This window comes from Alternaria novae-zelandiae (assembly GCF_023758075.1).
Source record: "Alternaria novae-zelandiae strain BMP 2774 chromosome Unknown scaffold_2, whole genome shotgun sequence".
In the NCBI taxonomy this organism is placed as follows: Eukaryota; Fungi; Ascomycota; class Dothideomycetes; order Pleosporales; family Pleosporaceae; genus Alternaria; species Alternaria novae-zelandiae.
The window spans coordinates 450725-476825 of NW_026056962.1; the positions used below are offsets into that span (position 1 = coordinate 450725).

A 26101-nucleotide genomic window follows, 5' to 3' on the forward strand; every position below is an offset into this window, starting at 1 on the left:
AGGGTCCTCTTCGCGCTTCGAAATGTCTTTGCTGTTTGTTTTTTTTGGACCCGAAGAATGTCATATTTCAGCACAAGTTTACCATCGAGCTCATTGATGTGCGTCAGGATAACAAGATCGTTGTTCGTGGAAGACATGTCGTTGTCGGCACACAAGAAGGGATTGCCGATTACGTCCTTAGCGACGGCTTACTATTTACAGGGTAGCAGAGCATAAGTCGACGTTCATTAGCCGGCAAATCAACGTTGTGAAGCTGCTGGGCACATTGAAGTAAGTTAATGTCGAGCAAAAGTGCTCGTATACCAGTGTTACCAGCTGTCAATATCATCTTGTTCTATTGACTTGCCAAAATTGATCTTCCAAGCAGCAGTACCGAAGCAATACGTCCAGTGGTACGATATACATCATCTCTCAAACGTTCAATATGGACAGATTAGCAGCTGAGAAGATGGATGCGTGAAAGCAATGGAGGGTGTCATCCTACACCTGTCTCTATCTCGGCCAGCGGAACTTCAGCCTTGAGTACGAAAGAGAAGACTTAGTCATCCTTGTGTACGCCTGTCTCATCCGTGCGCTGAACAGTATATACATTCAAGCATCCTACATTCCGATCGCCGAGTACGTGAACTCGTAGGATACAATTTAGCGACATATCAGTCTATCACTGCACAGCTGGACACAGCCTTCACTTAAGACAAGTATGCAGAGTGGGGGACTGGGTTCAATCATATGCAGTAAAGCGCAGTAATTCCAGGTTTGAGATATGCAAGGTAACGACGCACGGGTTCATATCCGCTCTCTTCATCATTCTGCATCATATTCATAACGGCGTATACTGCAAAGAGTATGTTAGTCTGGACAAAACGACTGAGTTGCCGGATTTTAGACGGCCTATGCTGCACCTCAGAGAATAGGCTGCAGACTATGCCTCATTGCTTGGGACCGGAGGGTAAGACCATGAGATGGTGGGTGGGGAGGAGGAAAGCTGAGTGGTGGAAGTTCAGTGCTTGTGGATTTCATGGTCTGCCGAAGGAACTGAAACATATCACCTCAGCCGAGGCGCAATCAGTCACATGTTTCTTCGCGATTATTTTCTTGTATAGGTTTTGTGGCTCATTGGTACTCTACGTTGGTATCAGGGTGGAAGGTGATCTCGGACACACGGGTACCTAGTGGGTGGGACAGGCCTTAGGAATCTGGAACAGAGTGCTACGACAAAGCATGCACACGCGACCTGACAAGCTGCAACGCTAAGGATACAACGGTGCCTTTTAATTCGAATGATGTGCTGCCAACGGTCGTGCGTATTCCCCAGCGGCTAGAAGTACTGGATACCGATGGGAGGGATGTTTTGCTATGCTTTTTTGAAAGAAGTCTCTAAATCGAGGGAAAATCGACGCCAGGGTCTTCGAGATAGTGAAACCGACACAGTAAATTTTACATATTTTGTGTGGTTTGCTTCTCATGCAAGAGTGCAGCACACCTCTCGAGATGTTGAAGTACTGGGCAGAGCAGGTCCCTGAGTCTGTGGGCAGGATCACGGTGTTACGGATTTCGTGGGCGTCATAGCTGCGAGGCGCATCACAGTCAGTTGTAAGATTTGCTTTTTTACTTCAACGGCTTTACGGTATGTCATTGGCTCACACCAGATTCCAGGGCATCCCACAAACGCCCCGGTAGACAAGTCGAGTATAAAAAGTGGGCTCTAGTGAAGAGGTGTCCCGGGGGACCCGGGGAAGCGAGACAAGGAACATCTCGCCTGTCACTCACACTGGCGGCCCGCGATAGGTATCCGTGCAGATATCATTCTCCAATCGATAAGTTAGGTGGTGTCGAGGTGAAACACTCGGGCGGCTCGGGTTGGTGGAACTCGTTAGCTGTCCCACCAGGCGCTTCAAGGCAAGTCTGTGTTTGTCAGCCTGGGCCATCGAATGGCTGGTCTAAAATGGCGCGGAATTCTGCAATATCAGAAGTCTGGCTGAGATTGACGGGGTAGGTAATTTAGGAGCTGGGATGCTACAAACGGTTTTCTCGGGTCATGGGTGTTTCCAGTGAAATGGAACCAGGATGCTGTCAAATATACCGTATGATGATGCCACCCAGGCACGTCTTTTCTGTCACAGTTGACGGTGACGCCCGGTTTGAGGCCACGGCGAGGAGAGCCGATGCCATGGTAGCGGCCAAGCAAGCGGCGTTCTCCTGAAAGTCCTCGTGGAACCTGCCAGAGTCTTGACATTATTCAGGAGACCCTCCTCGTATTACGCTGCGTCCAACAAAACTGAATTTGGAAGTCGTGCCTAGATGCCGCCTTCGATGCCCAGTGCCGATATTCCCGAGGCTGTATAACCAGTTCTGGTGCGGACGGATGCTTGGAAGCGCGTCACCAAGCTCCCCTGCAGCCTGCTGTGGGTACACGATGACACCCGGCCAGTTGAAAGGGTGAAAAGCTAGACTCAGGTATAACAGTTGCGAAAGGCGGCAGGCGTCGCATGACGGCAGCCGCAGCCCGCTTCGACGGCATCTTGTGGCAAATTGTGTCGCGCAGCGCTGCATTTGTTGACGACCATGTATACAGCATCGGAGCCCGTAACGGAGAACAATCACAGAATGGGAAAGACAACACTACAGTGAAAGCAAATATCGGCAAGGATTATCACGCGCACGTGGTTAGATGAAGCGAGCGATCTTATCGATATGACTTGATGTCGTGCCGATGCATTCCCTGCACGTCAGCCCGAGAACCGAAGAATTCTGAAGATCTCTGATGGTGAAACAAGGGCCCTCGGGTTCTTTGCTAATCATCACAAGATGGAGTTTAAACAGCAGGCAGAATCTCGTATGTGATTCCCCCGCCCTAACGACCTTGGCAGGAACAAGCGCCGTTGCTACGCTCGAAAAAGCAAGACGTGAAACCAAGTCCGAAGCTCGTCAGCCAGGAACAGACAAAACACCTTTGCGGTGCTGAACGGAGCTGCTCCGAAACCCCACAGACTCCCGCGCTTCGCTGTTTCGAAACAGTAAGGCCAACTTCGTATCCGCACGCACGCGAGCTGGCCTTACGCACATTGGCCGCGGCCTGGTCAGGAGATGCCACTGCTGAGCAAATTCGACTAGCATGCTGGTCCCGCAACGGCCTCGAGGCGCTTGAGAGTGACCGTGCTAAACGGGAACGCAGACGAGCCCGACGGTAGTCTTGATCAGTCGTCAGCAGATGATATAAAGGATGAAAGCCGCCCGATGTGGAAGAGGCCATCACTTCCAGTGACACACAGTCCCTCCTGACAAGCTAGCCTTCGTCGTCATTCATTCTACACTTCACTCTTTTGCATTCGAAAACGCTGGGTCGTCTTTTTCTTATTCACTGGACTTTTTTGTTGCTAAATAGGAAATACTTCTATACACTTCCTGTATTCACAGTGGAACATTGTCAACAGACCACCGTTGTGGAGCCACCAGCACTTGAAGACTAGAAGTTCTTCATTTGATAACCCCCCAAAAGTCACACTCTACGTACACGGTCTTTACGAATCCACCAACAAACTCAACCATGTACACAAACATATTTTCTGTTCTCGCCCTGGCTGGCGCTGCTCAGGCCCATATGTCCATGTACTACCCAGCTCCTCTAGGAGGCGCTCCTTCCATCAACCCACAATCTACGGAGCTAGATCCACAGTTCAACTATCCGCTTGGCTGCTGCGGCCCCGATGGCGGTGACAGCAAGCCCTCTCCTGGCCTTTGCCGTGGCCATCTCGACAAGTTCGACACCGAGGATGCCACTGTTACCTGGCAGCCTGGTCAAGACGCCTACTTCCAACTCACCGACTACGACTACGACCCCGAGGCACCTGGCGGCACCCACTACGGAGGCTCTTGCCAGGTTGGCTTCTCCACCGACAAGGGAAAGACATGGAAGATGGCCGCCTCATACCACGGCGCTTGCCCGCATGCCACCGAGGATGGATCTCCCGAGGCCCAGACCTTCGACTTCAAAGTCCCCACCAACATGCCAGAAGGCGATGCCATCTTCATCTGGGTCTGGCTCAACCGTGAGCACGAGGCCTTCGAAAACTGTGCCAAGGTCCACATCGGTGGATCCGGTTCCGGCTCTGGCTCTGGCGATACCAGTGAGCCCAGTGAACCATCACAGTCTGCAACTCAGCCCGAACAACCCGCTTACTCCGAGACTGAGCCCGAAGAGACTCCCGAGCCAACCTACGCACAGCCTGAGGCACCTGCTGAGGACGAAGAGGAAGAAGATGATGGTGAGCGATACGAGCAGCCACCGGCCCCTACTCCTGTTGAGAACGGCCCACCGGCTGTTGTCGTTACCACCGTTGTAGCGACCACCATCTACGAGCAATACCAGGCTACAGAGACACCCACAGCCGAGCAGAGCGACAACTCTGATCGTGGTCACTGGTGGAACCGTCCTCACAAGGAGGTCAAGGCGAACACCCGCCGCTATGCAGTAGACGGTTCGAGCTGTGAGTGCCGCCGCGACGAGCTTACTCTCGCAGCCCGTTGCGCTTGCGATTCTGCCAACAAGGCCATTGAACGCAAGGCTCTGCGCATGCATCGCCGTACTTTCTACAAGCGTGTCGATGCTTGCGACTGGAACTCTGCTCCTGCCATGGAGGTCTCGTACTATACTCCCGATGCCAACTGCGCACCCGGTGCCAAGGACCGCATGCCGGAGAGCGACACTTTCGAGCTAGGCTGGGACGTTAACTGCGGTGTCGTCGAGGGCCAGAGCGAGTATGAGATCAAGATGATGAGCTGCGACATGTACGGTTAGGTGTGTCGGTTTAAGTCCATATTTCCTCATACCTTATCTTTCACTTCTTCACTTTCGTTCATCATGTTCCTGAACGCTGGGATACGTTTTACTTCTTCTTAAAGCACAGTGGGGATCACCCTATGCTTCCAAACTTTTACACACTAGATTCGGGATGGATTGGCGTTTTCGTCACACATGGGAGGCTTCACGACGTTCACGCACATAACTTATGACGGTTGGGCTGCGTCAGAGCCTGAAGGGACACATTGTAGAGCACTGGCAACACTGCAAACAATTGATCACTTTCGCAACTAAACAGACTTCACATTTATGAATTCGTGCACTGATACTTATTACAATTACTTCATTGGCGACTACTCAAGGTTCCACAGTCATCCTCTTGGGTGCAAACCAGGAGAAATATCATTGCTACAGTCATGCCAGATTGAGGGACAGACGAGCATCTAAGAAGACTGTCCACCCTTCCTGCCAGCCTCCTTAGCCTTCTCACTGCCAGGCTCGAAGCTGCCAGATGAGGCCTTGCCGCCCATAGAGGCGATGTCGTGTTCTGTAGTCATGTCAATCCTAGCTATTTAGTATACAAATGTACACTTACGCTTGTCAGCATCCATAGATGCGAAACCGCCGCTATGGGAGTGCTCTCCACCTTTCTGTGCTGCGGCCTTGACTTCGTCCTTGGGACGGTTCGCAAAGTTTCCGGGGTTGTCGTTGCCAGACATTGCTTGGTTTGTGCGAGTGGGTTGAGACGGGTATTTATATGTGATAAGGTCGATAGTCGTCTCGGATTAGAAAGATGCTGCTGTGCTCACCAGTAACCTATCGACTGAGCACTTTATATGCCAAGATCTCCAGGTCAGGATCGTGTATATGTCGTCAGTGCTCCGTCACAACAATTCGCATATTACTATGATGAAATTGCATCTTTGTTCGACGGCTACATCACACGTAGCCCAGACATCCAGCCACATGCAATTTACCCGCATCCACATAGTTGCGTACAACGCGGTGCTTAGCCTCGGCTATGTCATGATGGTAGTGAATGACACAAGAAAAAGCCTCTCGCGGTACTCAATGTCGTAGTGGAGAGGCTGACGACATGACGTGACCATTTCGTTAGTCGCTAGCACGGACGCGTCTCATGGATCGCGTTGATGATCGATTATCGGACCATGGTGGACGCTTTGGATGGAGTGTAGACAAGCAAATGGTCGCAGGTATATATGTATTATGTAGATGTAAGTGTCATGAGATTAGGATGATAGTCCTGAACAACTCGTGCGTGTGATGTGCGCTAGGCCGATTCCGAGACGTCACGTGACAGCGCGAAAGCGCGCAAAAGGTCAGATAGATCTAAATAGGGCGATACTCCTAGGTGGAACAAGCCAATACACTTCCTTGAAGGGAATGCTGAGGTTTATGGGAACTGGAGAGCGGATGAGACATATGAGCATGGCTGGTGAGAGCGTAGACTGGTGGGAAGATTCGATTGCATACACCTGCGTGGTATGACCACGAGTTCGCGCTCTAACGTATTTGAGAAACACAATAAATACATTTCAACATGGATAGCGGGCAACAATAGACACGAAAGAGCTTGACTGATGAGTCCCAAACAACGCCAGCATCCAAGTCATCATCGTAACCAAGTGACTCCAATATACACCGCCGGAAATACACCCTCTTGACCCCATATTTTCATTGGGATCTCCATATACCCAAGTCTGATCCCAACCTCGCGACCGGTACCTCGTATCCAAGACCCTTCATAGCACGTACAATAGGAGGCCAGGTATTCTATTCCTGTGTCTTTCCCCCACCCATGCGCTCAATGTTGGACAGTAACCTGCTCTTCCCACCACTTTGACTCCGGTTCAAACCGGGAGCACCTTGGAACTTAAGGCCACCTGGTGCGCGAAGTCCTGATGGTTTAGCGATTCCACTGCCGGTGCGCTCGTTCATGGCACCTAGACGGTCACCCATCGCACTGCCGGGACGTCCACCGCCCAGTGCGGATCCGGGGCGTGAGGCACCGGGGCCACCGGCCAGGAAACCCGTGTTGCGCATTGCTTGCTGAGGCGGCGCTTGTTGTTGGGGGGCGGCAGGTGGTGCGGAAGCCATTTGTGAGCGGCGAAGGTCTTCTTGTTGCATCTCTTCCATCTTTTCTCCGCACATGGAGAGCATCTGTTCGGCGGCCGCTACGAGCTCGCCTTTCTCGATGCGCTCAGCTTCAAGGTCTTCAACAAGGGTATCGTGGGATTTGCGAAGAGACTGAAGTTCCGACTGAAGCCCGGCGAGTCTAGCCTTGAGGTTCTCGATTTCAGCTCTCTGCGCTTCTAGCATTTGAGCGTCTTCGGCGTTTCGTGTGGTCTTTGAGGGAGACGCTCCTTGGCTCTCGTCCCTGGAGTCATGCTGGCCTGGATTGATCCTACTGAAAGTGTTGTCACGCTTCTTCTCTGCGTCTTCCACTTGCCCTTCGAGACTAGCAATCTGCGCCCGAAGCTCTTTGCATTTTTCGTCGGCCTTCTTCTGGTAATTGTCCTTGAGGGCTTTGATCTTCTTCTCGTGTTTAGCCTTGTAGGCTGTGTGTAGGTCGCGTGCAATCTCATTGACCTTCTCGGCAATAGCAGATTGGCATTCAAGTTCTGAGTAAACCTTCTTGTTCTCATCGCCGTCATCGTTGTTGATGAAAGTCGTCATGTCGACGTTCTTGCTTTCAGCCTCGATGACCTTGGTTTCAAGCTCAGACGAGCGGCTCTCTGCATCATCAGCACGCTTCTCTGCATCGGCCAACCTCGCTAGGAGATCTTCGCGCTCAGCGTCGTTGCGTGCCATCTCAGCCTGGACGTCCTGCAGCAGTTTCTGGACCTCTTCGCCTTTTGATTTCCAGTCAACCATTTGTGTCTCTGCATATTCGCGAGCTGAGCGTTCGTCACGGACGGTCTCTTGGGCTTCGCCAACTCGGCGTTCAGCATCGGCGATAGCTTTGGAAAGAGCGTCGATCTCAGCCTCTTTTCCAGACAAGCTGGCGGTGAGAGACGACACCTGAGACTGAAACTGGGACTTTACAGACTCAAGCTCTCGGATGGTGACAGTAGGTAGCGATCGTGGTGTAGGCGGTGGAGGCAGCTCAAAATCCAACAAATTCAACATTTGGCTTCTCTGGCTTGGTGTTGCAGGTACTTGCGATCCACCCTTGGCCGGCGATCGCTGGTCTCGGTAATAGGAGCGGAGATTTGGCTCTGTAATAGACTTGCTAGGCGAATTGCGCCCGCGTCCGGGTGACGCACGGCGGGATGAAGAGAAGGATTCAATCTGGGCGGTAAAGTCCAAGAGTAAATTTGTGGTATCGTTATCGTTGTACGCGCGCCGTGGCGTGGGACTGGGAGTGCGTTCCGAGCGGCGGACCGTAGAGGGTGTCATTTGAGGGCGAGCGCGAGGTGTAGCCTTTCAAACTGTTAGTATCCTACGTGAGATCAACAGCACATGGACTTACATCTGGCATGCCGCTCTTTGTTGGGCTCTGTTTCAGGGATGCGAATTTCGTCATATCGATCCCCGGCATCTCTGAGAAGTTGCTGAAGCAGGTATCATCGATGTCCAAGGATGTTGGCTCTGGCCCGTCTGGATTGAAGTCCGTGTTGTCCATGCTCAGATCGATCTCAAATTCGTGGCCCCGAGATGTTCGCTTTCTGGGTGTCTCGCGTGTTTTAAAGTTGCTATCCTCCATGAACTTCATCGCGGTAGTCAAGCCCTCGTTGTCGCGGAGCGGAGACTCTTGGTGAGAAGAGGCCGGTCGCTTTGACGGTGTGACCGATGTTTGCCGCTGATGTGTATGGGTTGGCTTGCGCTGGACCGTTTCGGGCGAAGGTACGCGTGACGATTTCGAGGGCGATTGGCTTTTGTAGGAGTGGCTACTCATTGCGGACCCGCGTCGCTCGGTAGCAATCTCCTTGATGGGCGAGATGTTCTTCTGGGGAGTCTGTCGATCCGCACTGCCAGTTTTAAGTGCCGGGTCTTCAAAGTCGTCCATCAAATTCTTTGCTGGCAGTGTCTTCATTGGGCTTGTGCGCTCCTTCAACCCAAATTTCTTCTCGGGAGACACTCTGAAAGCGGATTGGGGCACGCTGTCCTCAAAGTCTATTAGCGGCTTCACCGGTGTGGCTGCTGCTCCAGGGGCAATGTTCTCCTGGTCTTGGACTCCGATGTGTTCGACGAAAGGCGACGAGGGCGGATCGTTGTACGCCATATCAATATCGTCAACGACGATGTTGTCAGAGTAAGTATTGAGCTTCTCCGGCGAAAGATTCGACATTGGTTCCGCCATGTTTGCGATTAGGGAAATGCGGTGTCTGGTGTTCGCCGGAGCGCGCAATTGTGTGTTGTGGTTGCTTGTTTACAGTCCGTGCGCGCTGGTTGCCCCTTCCCCATCCGGTATCCCCCGTTTTGGCCGAACCCCAACCACCATCTGCGGCGCAGTATGTATGTTGCAAGTACCGTCATCGCGAAACAACAGGACGTTACATTATGCTACTCAAATTCACACAGACAAATCTATTACCAAAGCTTCGTGTCTTGCATGTTTATGCACGTCATTGCAACCAAATATGTGATGTATTTCAGTAGTTAATTGCTCCTCGTAATGCACCCGCCAATCTTTGATACTCTTTCAACAGCTCGTCAACATCCTTTAACTTCAACTCCTGGGCATCTTTGGCTTCCAGAAAGCGCTTCGCTGGTGGTGTGGTCTTCTTTAGTTGCTCCAAAGCCGCGATCGCCCTTGCACCCTTTTCATCTACTGGTGGCAACTCGTTCGTGGCTGTACGACTGAGTGGTTCTGGGGAAGGCGATGCTTTCGCTTGTTCCTGGCCCGGTGAGGGGAGAACAGGTGTGCTATTATTGCTTACAGCGCGCGCAAAGCGAGGCAGTACATTCATGCTGGGAAAGCGGTTTAAGGGGTTGAAGTTGTTGCCCATATTGCGCAGAGAATCCACCGCGGAGGTGTTGCTCGGTGTTGGAGGATCTGCCTTGATCGGAGCTGGCGACGGTGTCTTCTCCTCTACGCTCTGGCCTGGGGCGAATGCAACGCGTCGCCCACTGTTGCTACCGCCGGACTTGGTAGAATCGACGCTGCGATCTCTGATCTGCCTCCTACCAGCAAAGAGATCAGCCATCTTGGCATCGAGTCCTCTGCTAATTGGAGCCTCTGTTGGCTCATCACCCTGCACTGAACTTGCTGCACTGACACTCAAGCTGTCTTCATCGCGCTCTGCGCGAGTTGGGGAGCTCACGAGCTTCCTTGCATCTTCCAGTGTCTTGGGAAGTACTGGCTGTTCTTGCACAGGGCCATCGGGATTCTTCTCCTTTAGACCACCAAAGAAGAATTTGAAGCTGGTGTCCAAGGTGTTGTTGATTCTCCCAAGTGCCTGGTCAGCAGAATCAAGAATCGAGTCCCGAACGGCATCAGAGGCAGCCTCGATCTTGTTGGTCTGTGTTTGAATAAGGTTACTCAAGCGACGCTGAGCTTTAGTGGTCGTTGGGCTGGAGGGTTCTTTGGGAATTGTCTTGGAGATGGGCGTGGCTGGGGTCTGGATGAGATCTGGCGCATCCGAAAGTCCAAGAGACATTGGGGTGATCTCGGATTTGGGAGTTGAAGGTCTGGAATCTGGTTTTGCGGGAGTGACTTCGTCGGCGCGCAACGAAGAAAGATCGACGGTTTCCAGGAATGAGATGGCTGCCTCGAGATTAACCAAGCAATATGCAGTTTCACCATCCATGCGAGTTGAACCGCGGAAACGATGGATGAAGTTTAGATCGCTAATTACGTTCAAGTTGACGGGTGGCATAGTAATGAGGGCGTAAATGAGGGTTGGCAGGATTTCATCAGCAGACGAGGTCGAAGGGAATATCTTGGACAGAGCTTCGACAATGGACTTGTGTGCAGCAGTCAAATGTTGGACCTTGCCCAGCGGGTACTTCTCCTCATTCATCTTTAGGATGTCTTCGCGTGCTGCAGATAGGTACTCGCGAATCTCGGGCTCCTTCTCCTTGGCTTTCTGGCGCTCTTCCTCGGTCAACTCCTCGCCAGTCATCAGGAGTTCCTTTAGACCAATGCCCACGAGGGATAGAGCAGCTGTGCGTGATCTGAGTTTATGATCCCTTTCCTCGTCATCAGTACTCCTGTGCCGCCATATCCTCTGGTAGACCTTCTCGCATACGGCGCGCTCGACGGCCTCTTCTAGTGCGAACCGCTTGAGCTCGAGCGACCTGCGCGCTTTCTTGCGGTCGGCCATTTCAGTGGCACTGAGCATTTGTTGTTCCCCTGACGGGTCGCTACCCTTTCTTATCGACGATGGCTTGCTCGACGAAGCCGACGCTTTCTTCGCATTCGCGACATAGTTGTCGCTCGTTAGGCGAGCAGAGAGAGTGGCTATGTGTGTGCTTATCTTCGCGGAGGCGCGTCCGTAGAAGTCTTGGAAGAGGTCGGCGAGAGCTTCGGCGGACAGAGGGGTGGGATGCACTTTGGCTGTGAGGGATTCGAGAAATCTAAGGGTGTTACTATCAGAGGACGATGCATGCTATGGGCAGCAGTAGGTACCTCTCGGTCAAGCTACGGATCTCGATAGGCAGCTCCTCGAAAGTGTCGGGCACTTTGGGCTCTTCGCTGTCTTGGTGCTCGTCCTCGTCTTCCTTCTTTGCAAACACGTCGCCGTCGGGGTTCTCGTCTTCCTCGGGCACCATGGCAGCCTTGAGCGGATCGAGCATGTCTGACGCAGTCGGTCCTTGCAGCGTATTCGCTCGGCTGCGCGAGAGGGGGCTCTTGGGGGCAGAGTCGAGGCGCGTGAAGGAGCGTGAGGGATGCAGGTTTCTAGGCCGGTCGGCCATGGTGTTATTGCTGCAGAGGGTCTAATGGAAATCTAAAAGTGTCGTGTGCCTGCATTGGAAGGATGCTGCTGTGAAACGGTGCGTGAACGGAGCGCATGCGTTCACGTCATGCGGCAGCACGGCACTTCCGAGGGAACCGAAAGTCGCGGGTGAGCACTTGAGCAATGTGTTGAACGATTGTGCTTACTAGCGGGTGACGGAAGCGGGCGACAGGGCGAAGAGGCGCCGTCTTGGTGGTGATGGAGCTATGGGGGAGCTCCCCGCACGGCGCGCACGTGAAAAGGAGCTGGGCGGGCCTGGGGTCAAGTGAACCATCGATCGTCATCGATGTCCGACGGAGGCAGCCATCTCAGTTGGCGCCTGCTAACGCCTCCTCTGCGCAGGTCGCTCGTTGCAACTCCCTCTCTTACAACCAGAGATCCACCATGCGACGCCCAAGACCCTGCCCCTCCGCCTCGCGCGTGGCCGCTTCCTTCCTGCTGTCGTTCGTCGCCGCAAGCGTTGCGAGTGCGGCCGACATGCCCGTGATGCCGCCGCCGCCTCTCCCGCACAGCACTCCCCACGCCGACAAGGACTTTACGCTGCGCCACATCTTCCACCACGGCACCTACAGATACCCCGAGCTGCACCGGCGACTCGATGTTCCAGAGCACGCCGCAGTATGGACCGCCCCCGACGACGACGCGGCCAGTCGCGAGCCCGTGCCGCGGTTGCGCGTCAAGTCCGAGGCCATGAGCATACAGCGCCTGGCCGATAGGAGCAAGGAAACCATCACCGGCATACTAGAATGGGGCCGCATCACTGGGAGAGGCGTGGAGCTGCCGGAAGAAGACTGGACTATCGACGAGATAGCAGGCCCCAACGTGACGGACCGCGAGACCGTCCTGAGCTTCGCACGCATGGCCTCGGACGCCTACATACTCGAACCCGGCACGGGCGAGTGGGAGCCTGTTGGCGGCGGCTTCAACTACACAGAAGACTTTGGCTGGGAATCCGACGGTCTGCGCGGGCACATCTTCGCCGACACCGAGAACTCGACAGTCGTCATAGGCTTGAAGGGCACGTCGCCTGCCATGTTCGATGGTTCCGAAACCACTACCAACGACAAGATCAACGATAACCTGTTCTTCAGCTGCTGCTGCGGTCAGGGGGGACAGTACTTGTGGCGACAGGTCTGTGACTGTCAAACGTCGGCCTACACCTGCAACTCTACCTGTCTAGTCACTGCGCTGCGAGAGAAGAACCGCTACTACTACGCTGCACAGGACCTCTACCACAATGTCACAGCACTGTATCCGGATGCTGAGATCTGGATGTCCGGACACTCCCTAGGTGGTTCTGTTTCGTCCTTTCTTTCCCTTACATTTGGACATCCGGCCGTCACCTTCGAGGCTGTGCCCGAAGCCATGCCAGCGTCACGTCTCGGGCTACCCGTTCCCCCTGGCCACCAAATCGGTTCACTACAGCAGCGCAAGTTCACCGGCGGTTTTCACTTTGGGCATACCGCAGACCCCATATACATGGGAGCGTGTAATCAGGCCACCAGCGCCTGCACCATTGGTGGATATGCTCTGCAGAGTGTCTGTCACACCGGGCAGAAATGTGTATACGATACAGTCAAAGACTTCGGCTGGCGCATGGGTATCGGCACCCACAAGATTGTCGAAGTCATCCGAGACGTTATACTCAAGTACGATGCGCCTCCTAAATGTGAGGCTTACGTTGATTGCACTGACTGCTATATGTGGGAGTACTTTGAGAGCAACGGCACCGAGACTACCACTACCAGGAGCTCAAAGCCGACGGCCACATCAACATCAACCAGGTCCAGTCGCACAAGAACTGAAACTTGCAAGACGCCAGGTTGGTGGGGCTGTCTTGACGAGGATTCCACGACCAAATCACACACCAAGACTACGATTACGACGACATCATCGACCTCGACGTGTAAGACACCCGGTTGGTTTGGCTGCAAAGATGAGGACACGACATCTACGACCATGACAATCACTACCACACCTGCTCCAGCACCTACTGTCACAACAACCTCGGCGACACCTACCTCTACCTCATCGTGCAAGTATCCAGGCTGGTTTGGCGGCTGCCTCGACGGTGACGAGCCGCCTGCAAAGACACATCACACACCCAAGCCAACACCCACAGCTACCCCGACCAGCACGTCATGCACATCCGAAGGCTTCTTTGGGCTCATATGTTATGACAGGTCGAAGAAACACGGGAAGACGACTTCAGAATCTCCTGTGACAGAGAGAATGGAAATGTAGAGACGCAAGGTAGGAAGTGACTAGGCAATATTATTTTGACTTTATGGTTCAAGTGTAAAGGAAGGCGTAAATGAAGGCATTATATCCAGGCGCATGGGTTTTTACTTAGGCATTTAGATGCATCGCAAATTCATACAACATCGTTCAATACAAACAATACATACATCACGATATGCCGTCTATTTTTGGCGACTGGTGACGGTGATGCGGAGATAGCGGGAATGCATGTTCGGTAGGTTCTCTTCGGCAGCACCGCGGACCGCTCATGTATGCAGACAAGCTTCTGTTTGACACCTTGGTCTAGAGAAGCCCCTTGTGAGGCATTGGTGGCTATTTGTGCCGAAATTTAAATATCGCTCAACGGCTCTAGTCTTTGGCCGGACGGTGTTATTCAAACAAGTCGAACATGTCACGAGCGCGCGGCATGTCGTACCGAGTGGTCGCGTCATACGCGGTATGCAGAAACACGCCATTTTGAACGTGACATCCACCCGGCTGCAGATGATGTATTCCTTGATCCTGTGCAGAGCTGCAATGTTTGTGGATTTCAGACACGTATCGAGCGAGTTGGGCAGTACTCGTAGTGTCCGAACCATGTGGCAGTACGAACTACGGATCTGCAGCCTGAACAGCATGCGCAACCAGGATCTAGCCAGAGCACGATGCCTGCTTGGTCGCCATTGGCGGCTGATGTCGTTGGCGCGACAAAGTGGCGGTCTGGGTTTGGTGGCAGAAGCTGTCCATCAGTCGCTCTAGAAGATGTGAAGCAGCCGAATCGCCTCGCGCGTGCTATCTAGCATCCCCACCTACCCTTTCGGCAAAGAGCGACGGCGAGTTTCCTGGATGCAGACGTAGCCTCCTCCTCTGCACGGTTCTCGGGTGCTGATCGTCAATGTAAGGGTCCCCGAGCGTCTTGCGGTGGGGCCTGTCGAGAGGTTTCAGGATTGCATGCTGGCTACCGGCGCGCGCGGATGCCCACAACAGGTTTCTGCGAGGACTTGAGGCAGTATCTCGGTGTGTTGCCCTCGATCAGGTGCACTGCAGAGCTGGCCACGGCGGACGTGGTGGGAGAAGTCAGACAGTCGTTGCGGCGTCTCGCAGCCGTTGGCCTGGCCGGTGACGCTAGATTCGCAAATGTCGCAATAGACCAGGGGCCGGTCGACGATAGCCCATACAGCTGACAAGGCGGTTTTAGCATGCGATTGTCGGGCCCAGAGCAGGCCAGCTAGTCGTCGTAGCCGTGCCTTGGAAGTGGCTTTTTCGTCGATTCCTCTTAAGTTGCTCGATCGCCGATACAGCAGCTTCTGTCTCCTCGATCTTTCCGCTCTCCGCCCCGTCTCGTTCGCCCCTCCGCTGGGCCTGTCGTCCGTTTCCGCTCTCTTGTCAGCCCTACCGGCTAGAGTCACGGGACCGTTTTGTTTTCAGGCACCCCTTTGCTGGTTCTCCTAGACCCTGCAGCGGCGGCCTCTAGCCAGCTTTTCCTGCCCTGACGACATCACGCCTACGCACTGCTTTGCGCCGCCTCGCCCTACTGTCGACTCAGCCGCAGCGTGTGGCATCGCATCTGACTGTGAATCAATTCGGCGCTTCTGGGCGACTTTGTGCGCGCATTCGGCAGCACCCTGGGCTGTGCCTGCACATCATCGCTCGTGCCCTCGCTGCAAGGGAGATTGCCTCACTGCACCTACGTCATTGCTCAGCACAGCGGCAATCCCCACCAAACCAAGTCCTAGACCCTTCACCCACCTGCACCGCACCAACCACTCCTGCATTTCAAGTCCCCCATATTCATGCACCTATCTCCTACAACAACCTAACCTGCCCCTCCCGCCCCCTCGACGCTTCACACTCCCGACGCGTGTGAAGACATTCGCACCATGTCTACACCCGCCCTGTCGCCCAGGCCCAGAGGCTCCTCGCACACATCTTCTCGCCCACGAGGCTCAGGATCGACGCCCATGACGAGGCCAAGTGCCTCACTGCACCCGACGTCTGCGCTACCCCCCCTCACGCCCCGCATGAATGGGGTAGCCAAAACCCCGAGCCATGTCGCTTCACAGAAGACGAAGGAACCCTCGACCCCCTCACCTAACTACTTTGGTCTGGCCGTCAACAGCAATGCCGACCACTTCTCCTCTAGTGCAGCCCAGCACATTCGCGGCAATTGGAGCCCGCCCACGTCCAATGTGCGCTCGACAGCCGCTGCCTCTCCACGCATAATACCCGTGGAGCAGAATCCCGAATTCGAGCAATTTAGGAAACAGTCGGAGAACAACCGAGCGTTTGCCCTGGGCAGCTTCGACTTTGCCTCGCCCGGCCTGAAAGCGTCCTCCAAGAGCCCCTTCTTCAACAACATCGAGTCGGCGCAGCCCTCGTACCCCCAGTCACACTCAATGCCACCACCCGACCACCCAGGCGACAAGAGCGACACAAGCGACGAGCAAGAGTTCGCACCCAAGCCACGCTCCCCGAAGCGCATGCTGTCAACTGAGTCCTCCATGTTCCCTGACCGACCACGACGCAACTCTCCTGCCAGCTTTGATGGACCTGGCCGTTCAGACGCCGTAGCTCAGTTCGCCGAACCTCGCATCCCAAGGCCATCGCTACCTTCGAAAAAGACACATCCTTCGCACATCTCAATAACTACTCACCGCGCTGAGACACTACCAGCACATTTTGAGGAAGAAGGCAATACCAGCGGCCCCAGCATGGTCACTGCTCAGCACATCATCAACATCCTGCAGTCTTCCATTGACGAGGTCCTTCTGCTTGATCTGCGCGTATCAACACAGTACGCAAAGGCTCGCATAACAGGCGCCTTGAGCCTCTGCATTCCTACAACACTGCTCAAACGCGCATCCTTCAATGTCCAGAAGCTAGCCGAGACATTCAAAGACGATGAACAAAGGGACAAGTTTGAGCGATGGAGGAGCAGCAAACACATCATAGTATATGACGCCAACTCGTCGCAGATGAAGGACGCAACAACTTGCATTAACACGCTCAAGAAGTTCACCAACGAGGGCTGGTCGGGCGGCACGTTTATTATCCGTGGTGGTTTCTCGGAATTCGCTGAGAGGTTCCCTTCTTGGATTACACACCAAAGCTCCGGAAGTCCAACATCGGGTACAGCTGCTCTCAATCTCAACTCCGACCTACCTGCTGTTGCGCCCGTCATTGGTGGATGTCCTATGCCCGCAACCCAGAACGCTGCGAACCCCTTCTTTGGCAACATTCGTCAGAACATGGATCTCATTGGTGGTGTTGGCCAGATGCCCGTGAAGCAGCCATCCGGCATGACGCAGTCGGTAGAAGACGACCTTCCCCAATGGCTTCAGACTGCTTCCGAAGAGCAAGACAAGGGCAAGACCGTCGCGGAGCGATTCTTGCAGATCGAGAAACGCGAACAGAAGCGTATGCAAAAGGCCTTGTCCGGTGAGGTCGTCTACAATGCACCATCGTCATCAGGAGGTCCCGGGAAACACATTCAGATTGCAGGTATCGAAAAGGGCTCGAAGAATCGCTACAACAACATCTGGCCATACGAACACACACGCGTCAAGCTCGAAGGAGTCGCTGAGGGAAGCTGCGATTATGTCAATGCCAACCACGTCCAAGCTGCCTATTCCAACAAGCGTTACATTGCAACGCAGGGACCTATACCAGCTACTTTCAAGGTAGGCTCCCTCCCAACCCACTCCATGTCATTCACTAACTCTTTGATAGGACTTCTGGAACGTTGTGTGGCAGCAGGATGTTCGCGTCATCGTTATGCTGACTGCCGAGCAAGAAGGTGGACAAGTCAAGGCTCATAATTACTGGTCGGATAAGCGATATGGACCTCTACACCTCAACCCGCTTGGCGAACGCAGGGCATCCTTGGAGCCATCGAAGATCTACCGTCACAGGGAACAATCGAGGCCAACGATGGGTCAGCGCCGGTCAACGAACCCACCGAAGCTCGCCAACTTCACCAAGGAAGCCACTACCGGCTCTCTCAGCCAAGACCAGCCCTATGTCACCGTTCGCAAGTTCACTTTGTCCAACGATGACGAACCTTTCGCACGTATGCGTGAGATCACACAGCTGCAGTATTCCCATTGGCCTGACTTTGGCGCACCGGCTCATCCCACCCACCTGCTCGGTCTGATTGAGCAGACAGACGCCGTCGTCCGCTCTGTCAACGGTGGCTCGCCTTCGCAGCCTGATCCGCCTAACAGCCGTCCGATCATTGTCCACTGCTCTGCTGGATGTGGCCGTACGGGTACTTTCTGCACAGTCGACTCGGTCCTGGATATGCTCAAGCGGCAACGACAAGCTCGCAACGCCAGGCAGAACACGCCAATGGATGCCGACTCCAACGATAAGCTCGCGAAGAACGAGCGTGAAGACGACAGCTGGGTGAACAATGAGGACATCGATCTCGTTGCAAAGACGGTGGAAGACTTTAGACTGCAGCGTCTGAGCATGGTACAGAGTCTGCGACAGTTTGTGCTATGCTACGAGAGCGTAATGGAATGGCTTGTGGAGCAACATCCCAAGTCTGCGTAGAACGCGGCGACTCAGGTGATATCTTCCTGCGACGGAAACACCTTTGTTCCCGCAATCATAATATGGAAATGAGAAACACGAATTTGTTAACGACCAGGGAATCGGGGCAATGGGCGGCGTATGCATCTTGATTGGTGTAAGACTGGGGCTCATTGGGAGGCGTTCTGCATGCATGCGGCATTGCTTGGCTTAGAGCATATACATGGGTATGCATTGGGATGGGTGTCCTCGTCATTTCGGCGCATAAGGGGATCTGGGATAGTGTTTTGTGACTTTGTTTAGATAACTTGAGAATTGCATCCTATTGCATTTTACCTTCCTATTGTACTTTGGGTGTATGTCACCACTGAATGATGGCATAACTGCGACATGAAGGACACTCGTACTGGTGAATGCCTTGAAAGGAGATGGTACTTCAGCAATCAAACTTATACATATGCCAGAGGTTTCTCTCCATGATGATATTATCTGACCCATATAACAACAACGTCCTGGGGCTAGTTATACTACACGATTCCCACTACCAGGACAGAAAGAGAACAAACAAACTCAGCAAATTGCACACGTTGCCATACCCGCACGCAAGATAGGCAACCTAATACGCAGCATTCCCCTGATCATGCTCCTTGATGTACTCAGCGCCCTTTTCCAAGAACTCCTGCCTAGTAATAAAGTGTTGCTTCGATTCCTTCCTGCCCGCCCATTGCGCTGCTCCACGCCAAGCATCCAGGACGCAATCCCCTGCTTTCCTCACATTGATTGCTTGCTCGGCGGGTAATACAGCGCGAAGTTCAGAGCGCAGGCGTTCCTCGAAGCCTTGGAACATGGTGTTGCCACCGGTAAGGAAAATGTCCTTCAGAACATTGTCGCGATGAGGCGAATCTGCTAGGCGTTCTGTGAGGATGTTGGATGCGATCTCCACGATGCCGGCTTGGTCAAGACCCGCGATGGTGGGCTGGAAGACTACTTCTGGTACGCGAATGCGTTCGACGTTGAGATGGATCTGGTTCGTTTCCTTTTGGCTTTCGGCATCGTAAGGGTAAGGACCGTGGAGGAAAGAGTGGAGGATGGATTTTGTCCAGTCAGTTTGTGCTTCGCGAGTCGATTCTTCGGTGAAATTTGGGTCGTGTTGGAGAAGTTGGGATTCGATCTCCTTGAGGTTCTTGGAGAGGTCTTCCTCTTCTTCATCGTCGGAGCCTTCGCCTGTGGCGATGGTGCGGTAGACGCCCCAGTCTGCATCGTCGGCACCGAATGTGTCATCATCGCCGCCGCCTCTTCTCCGTTTCTTAGTGGGTGCGTCTGACGCGAGATTGGCAATCGACTTCATGCGCATTTGGTTGGCGAGCGACTTTCGGTTTCCAAGTTCAGCCTTGAGGCGCTCGCGGTCCTTCATCTTCTGAATAATGGCTTGACGGGCTATCCGGCGTTCTTCTATCCAGCCTTGAGGGTCTGTCTCTCGCCGCTGATCGTCGAGTCGTTGCTCTTCTGCTTGGCGCGCCTTCTCCTTCTCCTTTTCGATCTTGGCACGCTGGCGTGCATCATAGTTGGACTTCATTAATCGCTGCTGTCGCTTTTGCTTAATGCCCTCCTCGTCGAGCTGATCATCCGGAACTTCTAGCAGGGGGAACGTAGGTACTTCGACTTGTTCTTCTTCAACGTCGCCGAGGTCCTTGTTACGAGCCTTCTTAATAGCAGCTTCCAGTTCCTTGACCCGCTTGTTGAGCTGATTCTCGTCGTCAAAGTCGTTCGACTCTAGTACGCGTGCCTTTTCCTTCTTGGTCGTGATCTCCTCCAGTTGCGCCTGCAGTTGTATGCACCACTCCAACTCTTCTTCCTTCTTCTTCAGCTTTTCAAGTCGCATCTTTGCAGCCTGAGCCTGCAATCTTCTACCACTCTCCTTCCGCTTTTCTGCTGCGGCAGCCAGCTCTTCTTCAGTCTTTTGTATTACAATCTGCTCAGTGTAGGGGAACTGGATAGTATGATCTCGGTCTTCCAGACCCGTCCAGTCCAGATAGCGGCTGAGGTCGTTTTCATAGTCTTGTGATACGTAGCAGTGCTCACGGACGAGATCTTCGGCCTGGTTGTCACTGATCTTTCCGGGGAATGTAGGGTACTTCAACCTCAGTAGCTTCAGCAGGTATTGCGCGGACTGGAAGCGTCCCCAGTTCAGGCGAGTAGTTTGCGATAGGAGCGGCTTGGAGTTTACCACGGGGATGACATGTGTGGAAGTGTACGAAGAGTCCATGACCAGGCCGTTGCGACCGCCGTTGTAGGAGTAGGAGAAGAGCGAATCGATACCGTATGCGACGGATGGTGCGCCGTAGCACTCGAAGAGTATTTCAGACATGGCTATAGGATGCACATTAGCTATCAACACGGTATTATCCAGTATAAGCGCACGTACTCTTTCTTGAGTAGCCCAAATTGGCAACAGGCTCGGTCATAACGATGGGCCTGTCGATGCGCCCGGACCGGCCGTCTACCCCCATCTTGACGAAGCAGTAGTCGAGCACGCCCTCCATGACATCCCAGTTGTTCACGATGTTGCTGCCAGGCTCATAGACGGGCTTGGATTGACCTCGCGCGGTGCCGTCGGCGTAGACATCTGACCCAACAAAGGTAAAGGTGCGGTTGAGCTTGCGGTCGCGATACCTAGCCATGTTGGGTAGTACTGACAATCGGGGTTTGGAATCGAAGGACCATCCGGCGCGGACTGCTGACGAGCCTGTGATGTGTTAGTCGCCATGGCAGCTTTGGCGCATGCGCAGCCTGTACATACCATTGTCGATGACTATGGCGGTTTCGCTATTGCTACGCGACCAGCCTTCCTTGTCGATGGGCCGGAAGCCCTCAAAAGGCGGTTCCGACACGCTCCAGAGCTTGGGTGGAGGTTTGGGTGGATTGCGCCCTGCAAGTTGCGGCGCCTCGTCGATGGCCGAGGGAGCCATGGTGGTGAAGTGGGAACTGGAGATGGGGATGCGACAGGTCCAAGGTCAGGGCGTTATCTCATGTCGCGGGTCGGAGATGTGGCGTGTGTGTCTGGCTAGCGCGATTGGTGCTGAGGATGCGCGGCATGGCGACTGCGGTGTGGTGAGGCTCTTGCAATGCTCGGTGGTCCGAGCCCGTCTCCGTATGTTAGGTACGCTACTTCACATGCCGACGGTCTGGATTGCAGTCTTGCACATAGTGCTAACATGATCATATCTCATTACTGCTATCTACTGGCCTGTTTGCTGTCCCCACGTCCTGTAATCGAATTTCTCACCAGACTTGGCCTTGCCTTGGGTATTGTCCCCTTCACACCAAGTATATCTCATCTTGCATGCTTAAGCAGGATCCTTCAGACCATTTGTTGCTATGGCTCGTTAGCGCTATTACAAAAGCATCCCAGCATGACTATGTAGATACCTTCCAGGTGGAAAAGAACGTTAGATTGGTAGTTCTTGAACATCTGAGCCACAAGCTCGGTGTCCATGTTTTGGATGTTGATCTCTTGCAGATTCTTGTTCAACATCATGACGGCCTCGTTCAGCTTCTCCTTTCCGGTAGTCAGCATTGTTTTCGTTGTGCATCGACATGTTGAATTGACTCACGACGTTCACAATGATGCGAGAGAGCAACTGGCTCTGTTGGTGCTCGTGAGGGCTTTCCTAGGAACGCGGTCAGAACTACGCGCCGCTTACAATAGATTTCTCATGCCGTCCTACCATTTTGGCGACTCGATAGTGTTGCAGTTGATAGTACGCGTTGGAGCTGTTTAGTGGGGAGGATGAAAGCAGTTAGTGCAGAGGATGCACATGCAGGTCCCGAGACGGAACCTTGGAAGAGCTCCACCTCCGCAAGCTCCATCGCGATACAAACACCGAGACTCTTCTACGTCCCCAAACGTTCTTGCCACAACGTACACCCGAGCATCACGACACCTAGACACATCCCTGGACATCGGCAAGCGAACAGCGCGACGAGACCACCGACTGCGACTTGCTGGCTTCTTGACAACTCACAATATGGCACCCCTAACAGCGGCCTCTGACGACAAGACGCATCAAGCGCTCCTGGACAAGCTTGACGTCTACGCGGTACCCAAGCCTTTCCGCAACCCCAACTGGAAGCCTCCACAACGCCGCAACAAGAACCTCAAGCAGATTCTCGGTGAGGCATCGCGCAAAGAAGCCTCAGTAATGGCCACGCAGAACAACAGTGGCAACTCAACACCTGCTGTGGCCACTGAAGGCAACGCAGGCCGCCAACCCAACATCGCCCAAGCAGCACAGAGCCTGAGCACGCTGGTGCTGGAGAAGAACGGCAGGGCTGCTGCCGGGCCGGCGCCTACATACACCAACATCGAGTCAGCCCCGAGCTTCCACCCGAGCAGTCAAAAGAAGTACTGCGACATCACCGGCCTTCCTGCGCCATACACCGACCCCAAGACGCGTCTACGCTATCACAACAAGGAGGTCTTTGGAGGCATTCGGACCATGCCGCAGAATGTATCCGAGGCTTATCTCGCCGCCAGAGGTGCACACACAGTCTTGAAGTGAGCATGTCTCGGTGCTGGCGTAGCTATTGCTGCTCCAAAGTCGACTCATCGGCATGCGTCTTGCACGGGTGGCGCATCGCTCAACTCATCAAGAATACACGACTACTCGTCCATTCGTGGATATGCGCGAGACCAAGTAAGCTAACAACATGCCTCTGAGCCGGGCGAGGAACACTGCTCAGATAGGGTCTTATTCAAGGTTTATGTATGATCATCAAAGTCAAACTACTCTCCACCCACCACATGCCTCTCGGCTTGTGGCTCAAGGAGGTGCTCCGGCTTAACCGTGATCCAGTATTCTTCTGCGCCCATAAGACAGGATACCAGGGCCTCGAGGGAGGATTCCTAGTTACAGCAGCTTGAAGCATGCTGTTGTCAGGGCGGGATCTATGTTGTAATGATAATTCGAGTGTCTTGTAACTACAAGCGAACAGTAAATCGATTGCTCTTCCCTGATGAATATCAGAGCCTTGTCTAGCTGCTCTTGCGTTAGATGGACTCGAGAGGTGTAGAGGTTGAGGAGCATGCCACCAGAGTTTTATGCGATTACCCGCGGGAACTGCAGCGCTAGCAGGGGTGAGCTTCGGGCCGACCGTCGATTGAGCGCGCCGCGTCTTCACTCGCAAGGGGACACGAGACAGCAAGACGAAAGGTAGCACCTTCATGCCAGATATACATCGAGACTAGGCGCCACTCTACTACTTCTCCTCTCCTACGACGTCTTCTTCCACATCGCTACGGAATTTCGCACGCCGCGCACTGTACAAACAACAAAATACCAAGATGCCGACTATGTGGCTTTCAGACACCCAGAGTAAGTTACGCAAACATGCAGCCTCAGTCACCGCATAGGACATGATCTAACAGCAATGACAGAGATTGGGGTCGCCTTCTGTTCAGGGGGTAGGTACGCGCCCACCACCACGAATGCGCCCACTACTCAGCAGAAGATTGACAGCATGAACAGGCGGACTCTTTCTGATGGGAGGTGTCATGATGTTTTTTGATCGCGCAATGTACGTTTCAACTCTGCATATGCGTACAGCCTTTACTGACATGCGAACAGGCTGGCAATGGGAAACGTACGTCTTCGACCTCCTCGAACCAAGTCCTCCGCTATCGAACCCTCTCTAATACCCCCAATAGATACTCTTTCTGATCGGTCTCACACTCATCATCGGAACAACGAAAACCGTCGCCTTCTTCGCGCGCAAGCAGAAATGGAAAGGCACGGTGGCATTCGTCGCTGGTATATCACTTATCCTGATGCGTTGGGCTTTCATCGGTTTCATAATCGAACTGTACGGCATACTTGTGCTGTTTGGAGACTTTCTCATGACCATTGCGGGCTTCGTCAGCAATGTACCGGTGATTGGGCCATATATAGCCAAGGCACTGGAAACGATAAGCGGTGCGAGGCGAAATGCTGATCTGCCTGTATGAGATAGGAAGGACAGCATCAGAGCTACGACTTTGACGAGCTATGGATGGGAATGCTAGGATATTGTATTATACGCACTTGCACAGGTAGCGCCCGGGGGTTGCTAGCTACATGACTTTGAATGCAGCATGAATGGAAGGATGGTAGACACAGTCTAGATGGCTCACGAAGCGCTTGTCTTTGTATCTTCTACGAATCACTAGGTGCCCGAGGCATTATTCCAGAACATTTCCGTATGTGAAGACAGTGGATCTATTACAGCTCTTGCATAGTAATTGCATACATTGCAAGCGCAGCTTGTCCCATCTAAATGCTGTTGTATAATGGTGGCGTGAGAACTGCTCCGGGTCGCAGGTCGGGTAGGCGGCATGGGATACCTTCACGTGGTTTCGCGTTGACGCGTTTTCAGGTTCCCCGCGATCGCGTAAGTGATCCGTTGCCGCACTTACCAAACTGCTGTCGCGCAGTCAAATTACGCGTCTTTACATCTCACTCAAAGTTATCCAACATCCTTCTCACGCAACATGTCTCGCGAAGAATCGCCCTTCGTGCGCGCCCCGGCCGAAGAAGAAGGTTACAACGGGATCCATCGCGCATTCTTACAGGCGTTCCATACGCACAGCGTCCTCACAGTAGACGAAATAAAGTCTATCCTTGCCCATGTGATGACTGCACACAGTCCGTTTCCTTTACGCCATTGCCATCGCACAAGCTGACGACACCGACAGACCCCGAGCGCCCATGGACAGCAGGCGACGTAACCCAGCCAAACATCACGTCCACCATACAAACCATAAACGCCAAAATCGAAGCCTTCGACTACGAGATCCGATCAACACGCGATCAACAAACCAAAGAAAGCATATACGCCCTCGTTAACAACGCAAGCGACACCGTCACCCAATTCGCTACCACCTTCTCCGCAAACGAAATCGCATACATCAGACGCGTCCTCGACCAAATGTTTGAGACAAACAACACCAACATCCGCGAAGTCATGGCGGTGAAGCATACAGAAGCCTCACAGCTTGCTCGCACCTCACGCCGGAACAGACAGAGTCAGGCAAACAGCAGACAGAGCCAGATCAACGGCGATGCAGACGACACCCAGGCCAGCGCTGATACGGGAATAACGATAGCCGAGGCAGATCAGGTCCTGGAAACACTCGTCTCGCAAGCCTTCTTCCAAAAGTCCAAAGCGGGTTACTATTCCCTGGCTCCACGCGCGCTCATGGAACTCCGCGCTTACCTCAAGGAAACGTACAATGAGTCTGCCGAAGAAAACGAGGATGGGCGGGAGATTATCAGGATCCGGGATTGTGAGGGATGTAAGGAGATTGTTACGTTTGGCATAAGGTGCAACAACAAAGAGTGTGGGGTTCGGTGGCACGATGCGTGTGCTAATAGCTACTATCGAGGCAGGAGCGGGGATCGTAGGAAGTGTCCCAAGTGTCAGACGGAATGTACGGGAGACGTGTTTGTAGGAGAAAGGGCGGCTTGGACGGGAGCAAGGACGAGCACTGGCGGTAATCGGCGCAGCACGCAGCAGCAGGAAGTGGTGGACGAGGAAGAAGATGAGTGAGAGCACGTGATAAGAGCCA

General features: G+C 53.6%; 10 protein-coding genes across 10 annotated transcripts; 5 read left to right on the forward strand and 5 right to left on the reverse strand.

Annotated features, from left to right (window-relative positions):
• Positions 1–3547: 3547 nt before the first annotated feature.
• J4E88_001186 (uncharacterized protein) lies at positions 3548–4798 on the forward strand (the record flags this gene model as incomplete). Its single annotated transcript, XM_049394858.1, has 1 exon — positions 3548–4798. One exon carries the CDS (start codon positions 3548–3550, stop codon positions 4796–4798), a length of 1251 nt encoding a protein of 416 aa, XP_049258722.1.
• A 446-nt stretch (positions 4799–5244) lies between these two features.
• Positions 5245–5520, reverse strand: J4E88_001187 (uncharacterized protein; the record flags this gene model as incomplete). The annotated part of the gene is made up of 2 exons (XM_049394859.1): positions 5245–5348; positions 5397–5520. The coding sequence occupies 2 exons, from the start codon at positions 5518–5520 to the stop codon at positions 5245–5247; spliced, it is 228 nt and encodes a 75-aa protein (XP_049258723.1).
• A 1075-nt stretch (positions 5521–6595) lies between these two features.
• J4E88_001188 (uncharacterized protein) lies at positions 6596–9125 on the reverse strand (the record flags this gene model as incomplete). The annotated part of the gene is made up of 2 exons (XM_049394860.1): positions 6596–8245; positions 8295–9125. 2 exons carry the CDS (start codon positions 9123–9125, stop codon positions 6596–6598), a joined length of 2481 nt encoding a protein of 826 aa, XP_049258724.1.
• A 292-nt stretch (positions 9126–9417) lies between these two features.
• On the reverse strand, positions 9418–11683 carry J4E88_001189 (uncharacterized protein; the record flags this gene model as incomplete). The annotated part of the gene is made up of 2 exons (XM_049394861.1): positions 9418–11344; positions 11397–11683. 2 exons carry the CDS (start codon positions 11681–11683, stop codon positions 9418–9420), a joined length of 2214 nt encoding a protein of 737 aa, XP_049258725.1.
• A 425-nt stretch (positions 11684–12108) lies between these two features.
• Positions 12109–13529, forward strand: J4E88_001190 (uncharacterized protein; the record flags this gene model as incomplete). The annotated part of the gene is made up of 2 exons (XM_049394862.1): positions 12109–13393; positions 13459–13529. The coding sequence occupies 2 exons, from the start codon at positions 12109–12111 to the stop codon at positions 13527–13529; spliced, it is 1356 nt and encodes a 451-aa protein (XP_049258726.1).
• Positions 13530–15986: 2457 nt separating this feature from the next.
• Positions 15987–18519, forward strand: J4E88_001191 (uncharacterized protein; the record flags this gene model as incomplete). Its single annotated transcript, XM_049394863.1, has 2 exons — positions 15987–17645; positions 17695–18519. The coding sequence occupies 2 exons, from the start codon at positions 15987–15989 to the stop codon at positions 18517–18519; spliced, it is 2484 nt and encodes an 827-aa protein (XP_049258727.1).
• Positions 18520–19114: 595 nt separating this feature from the next.
• On the reverse strand, positions 19115–21467 carry J4E88_001192 (uncharacterized protein; the record flags this gene model as incomplete). Its single annotated transcript, XM_049394864.1, has 3 exons — positions 19115–20868; positions 20924–21244; positions 21299–21467. The coding sequence occupies 3 exons, from the start codon at positions 21465–21467 to the stop codon at positions 19115–19117; spliced, it is 2244 nt and encodes a 747-aa protein (XP_049258728.1).
• A 378-nt stretch (positions 21468–21845) lies between these two features.
• On the reverse strand, positions 21846–22075 carry J4E88_001193 (uncharacterized protein; the record flags this gene model as incomplete). The annotated part of the gene is made up of 2 exons (XM_049394865.1): positions 21846–21874; positions 21928–22075. 2 exons carry the CDS (start codon positions 22073–22075, stop codon positions 21846–21848), a joined length of 177 nt encoding a protein of 58 aa, XP_049258729.1.
• Positions 22076–22526: 451 nt separating this feature from the next.
• On the forward strand, positions 22527–23060 carry J4E88_001194 (uncharacterized protein; the record flags this gene model as incomplete). Its single annotated transcript, XM_049394866.1, has 1 exon — positions 22527–23060. One exon carries the CDS (start codon positions 22527–22529, stop codon positions 23058–23060), a length of 534 nt encoding a protein of 177 aa, XP_049258730.1.
• A 1072-nt stretch (positions 23061–24132) lies between these two features.
• Positions 24133–26082, forward strand: J4E88_001195 (uncharacterized protein; the record flags this gene model as incomplete). The annotated part of the gene is made up of 4 exons (XM_049394867.1): positions 24133–24141; positions 24206–24496; positions 25106–25178; positions 25229–26082. The coding sequence occupies 4 exons, from the start codon at positions 24133–24135 to the stop codon at positions 26080–26082; spliced, it is 1227 nt and encodes a 408-aa protein (XP_049258731.1).
• Positions 26083–26101: the final 19 nt, after the last annotated feature.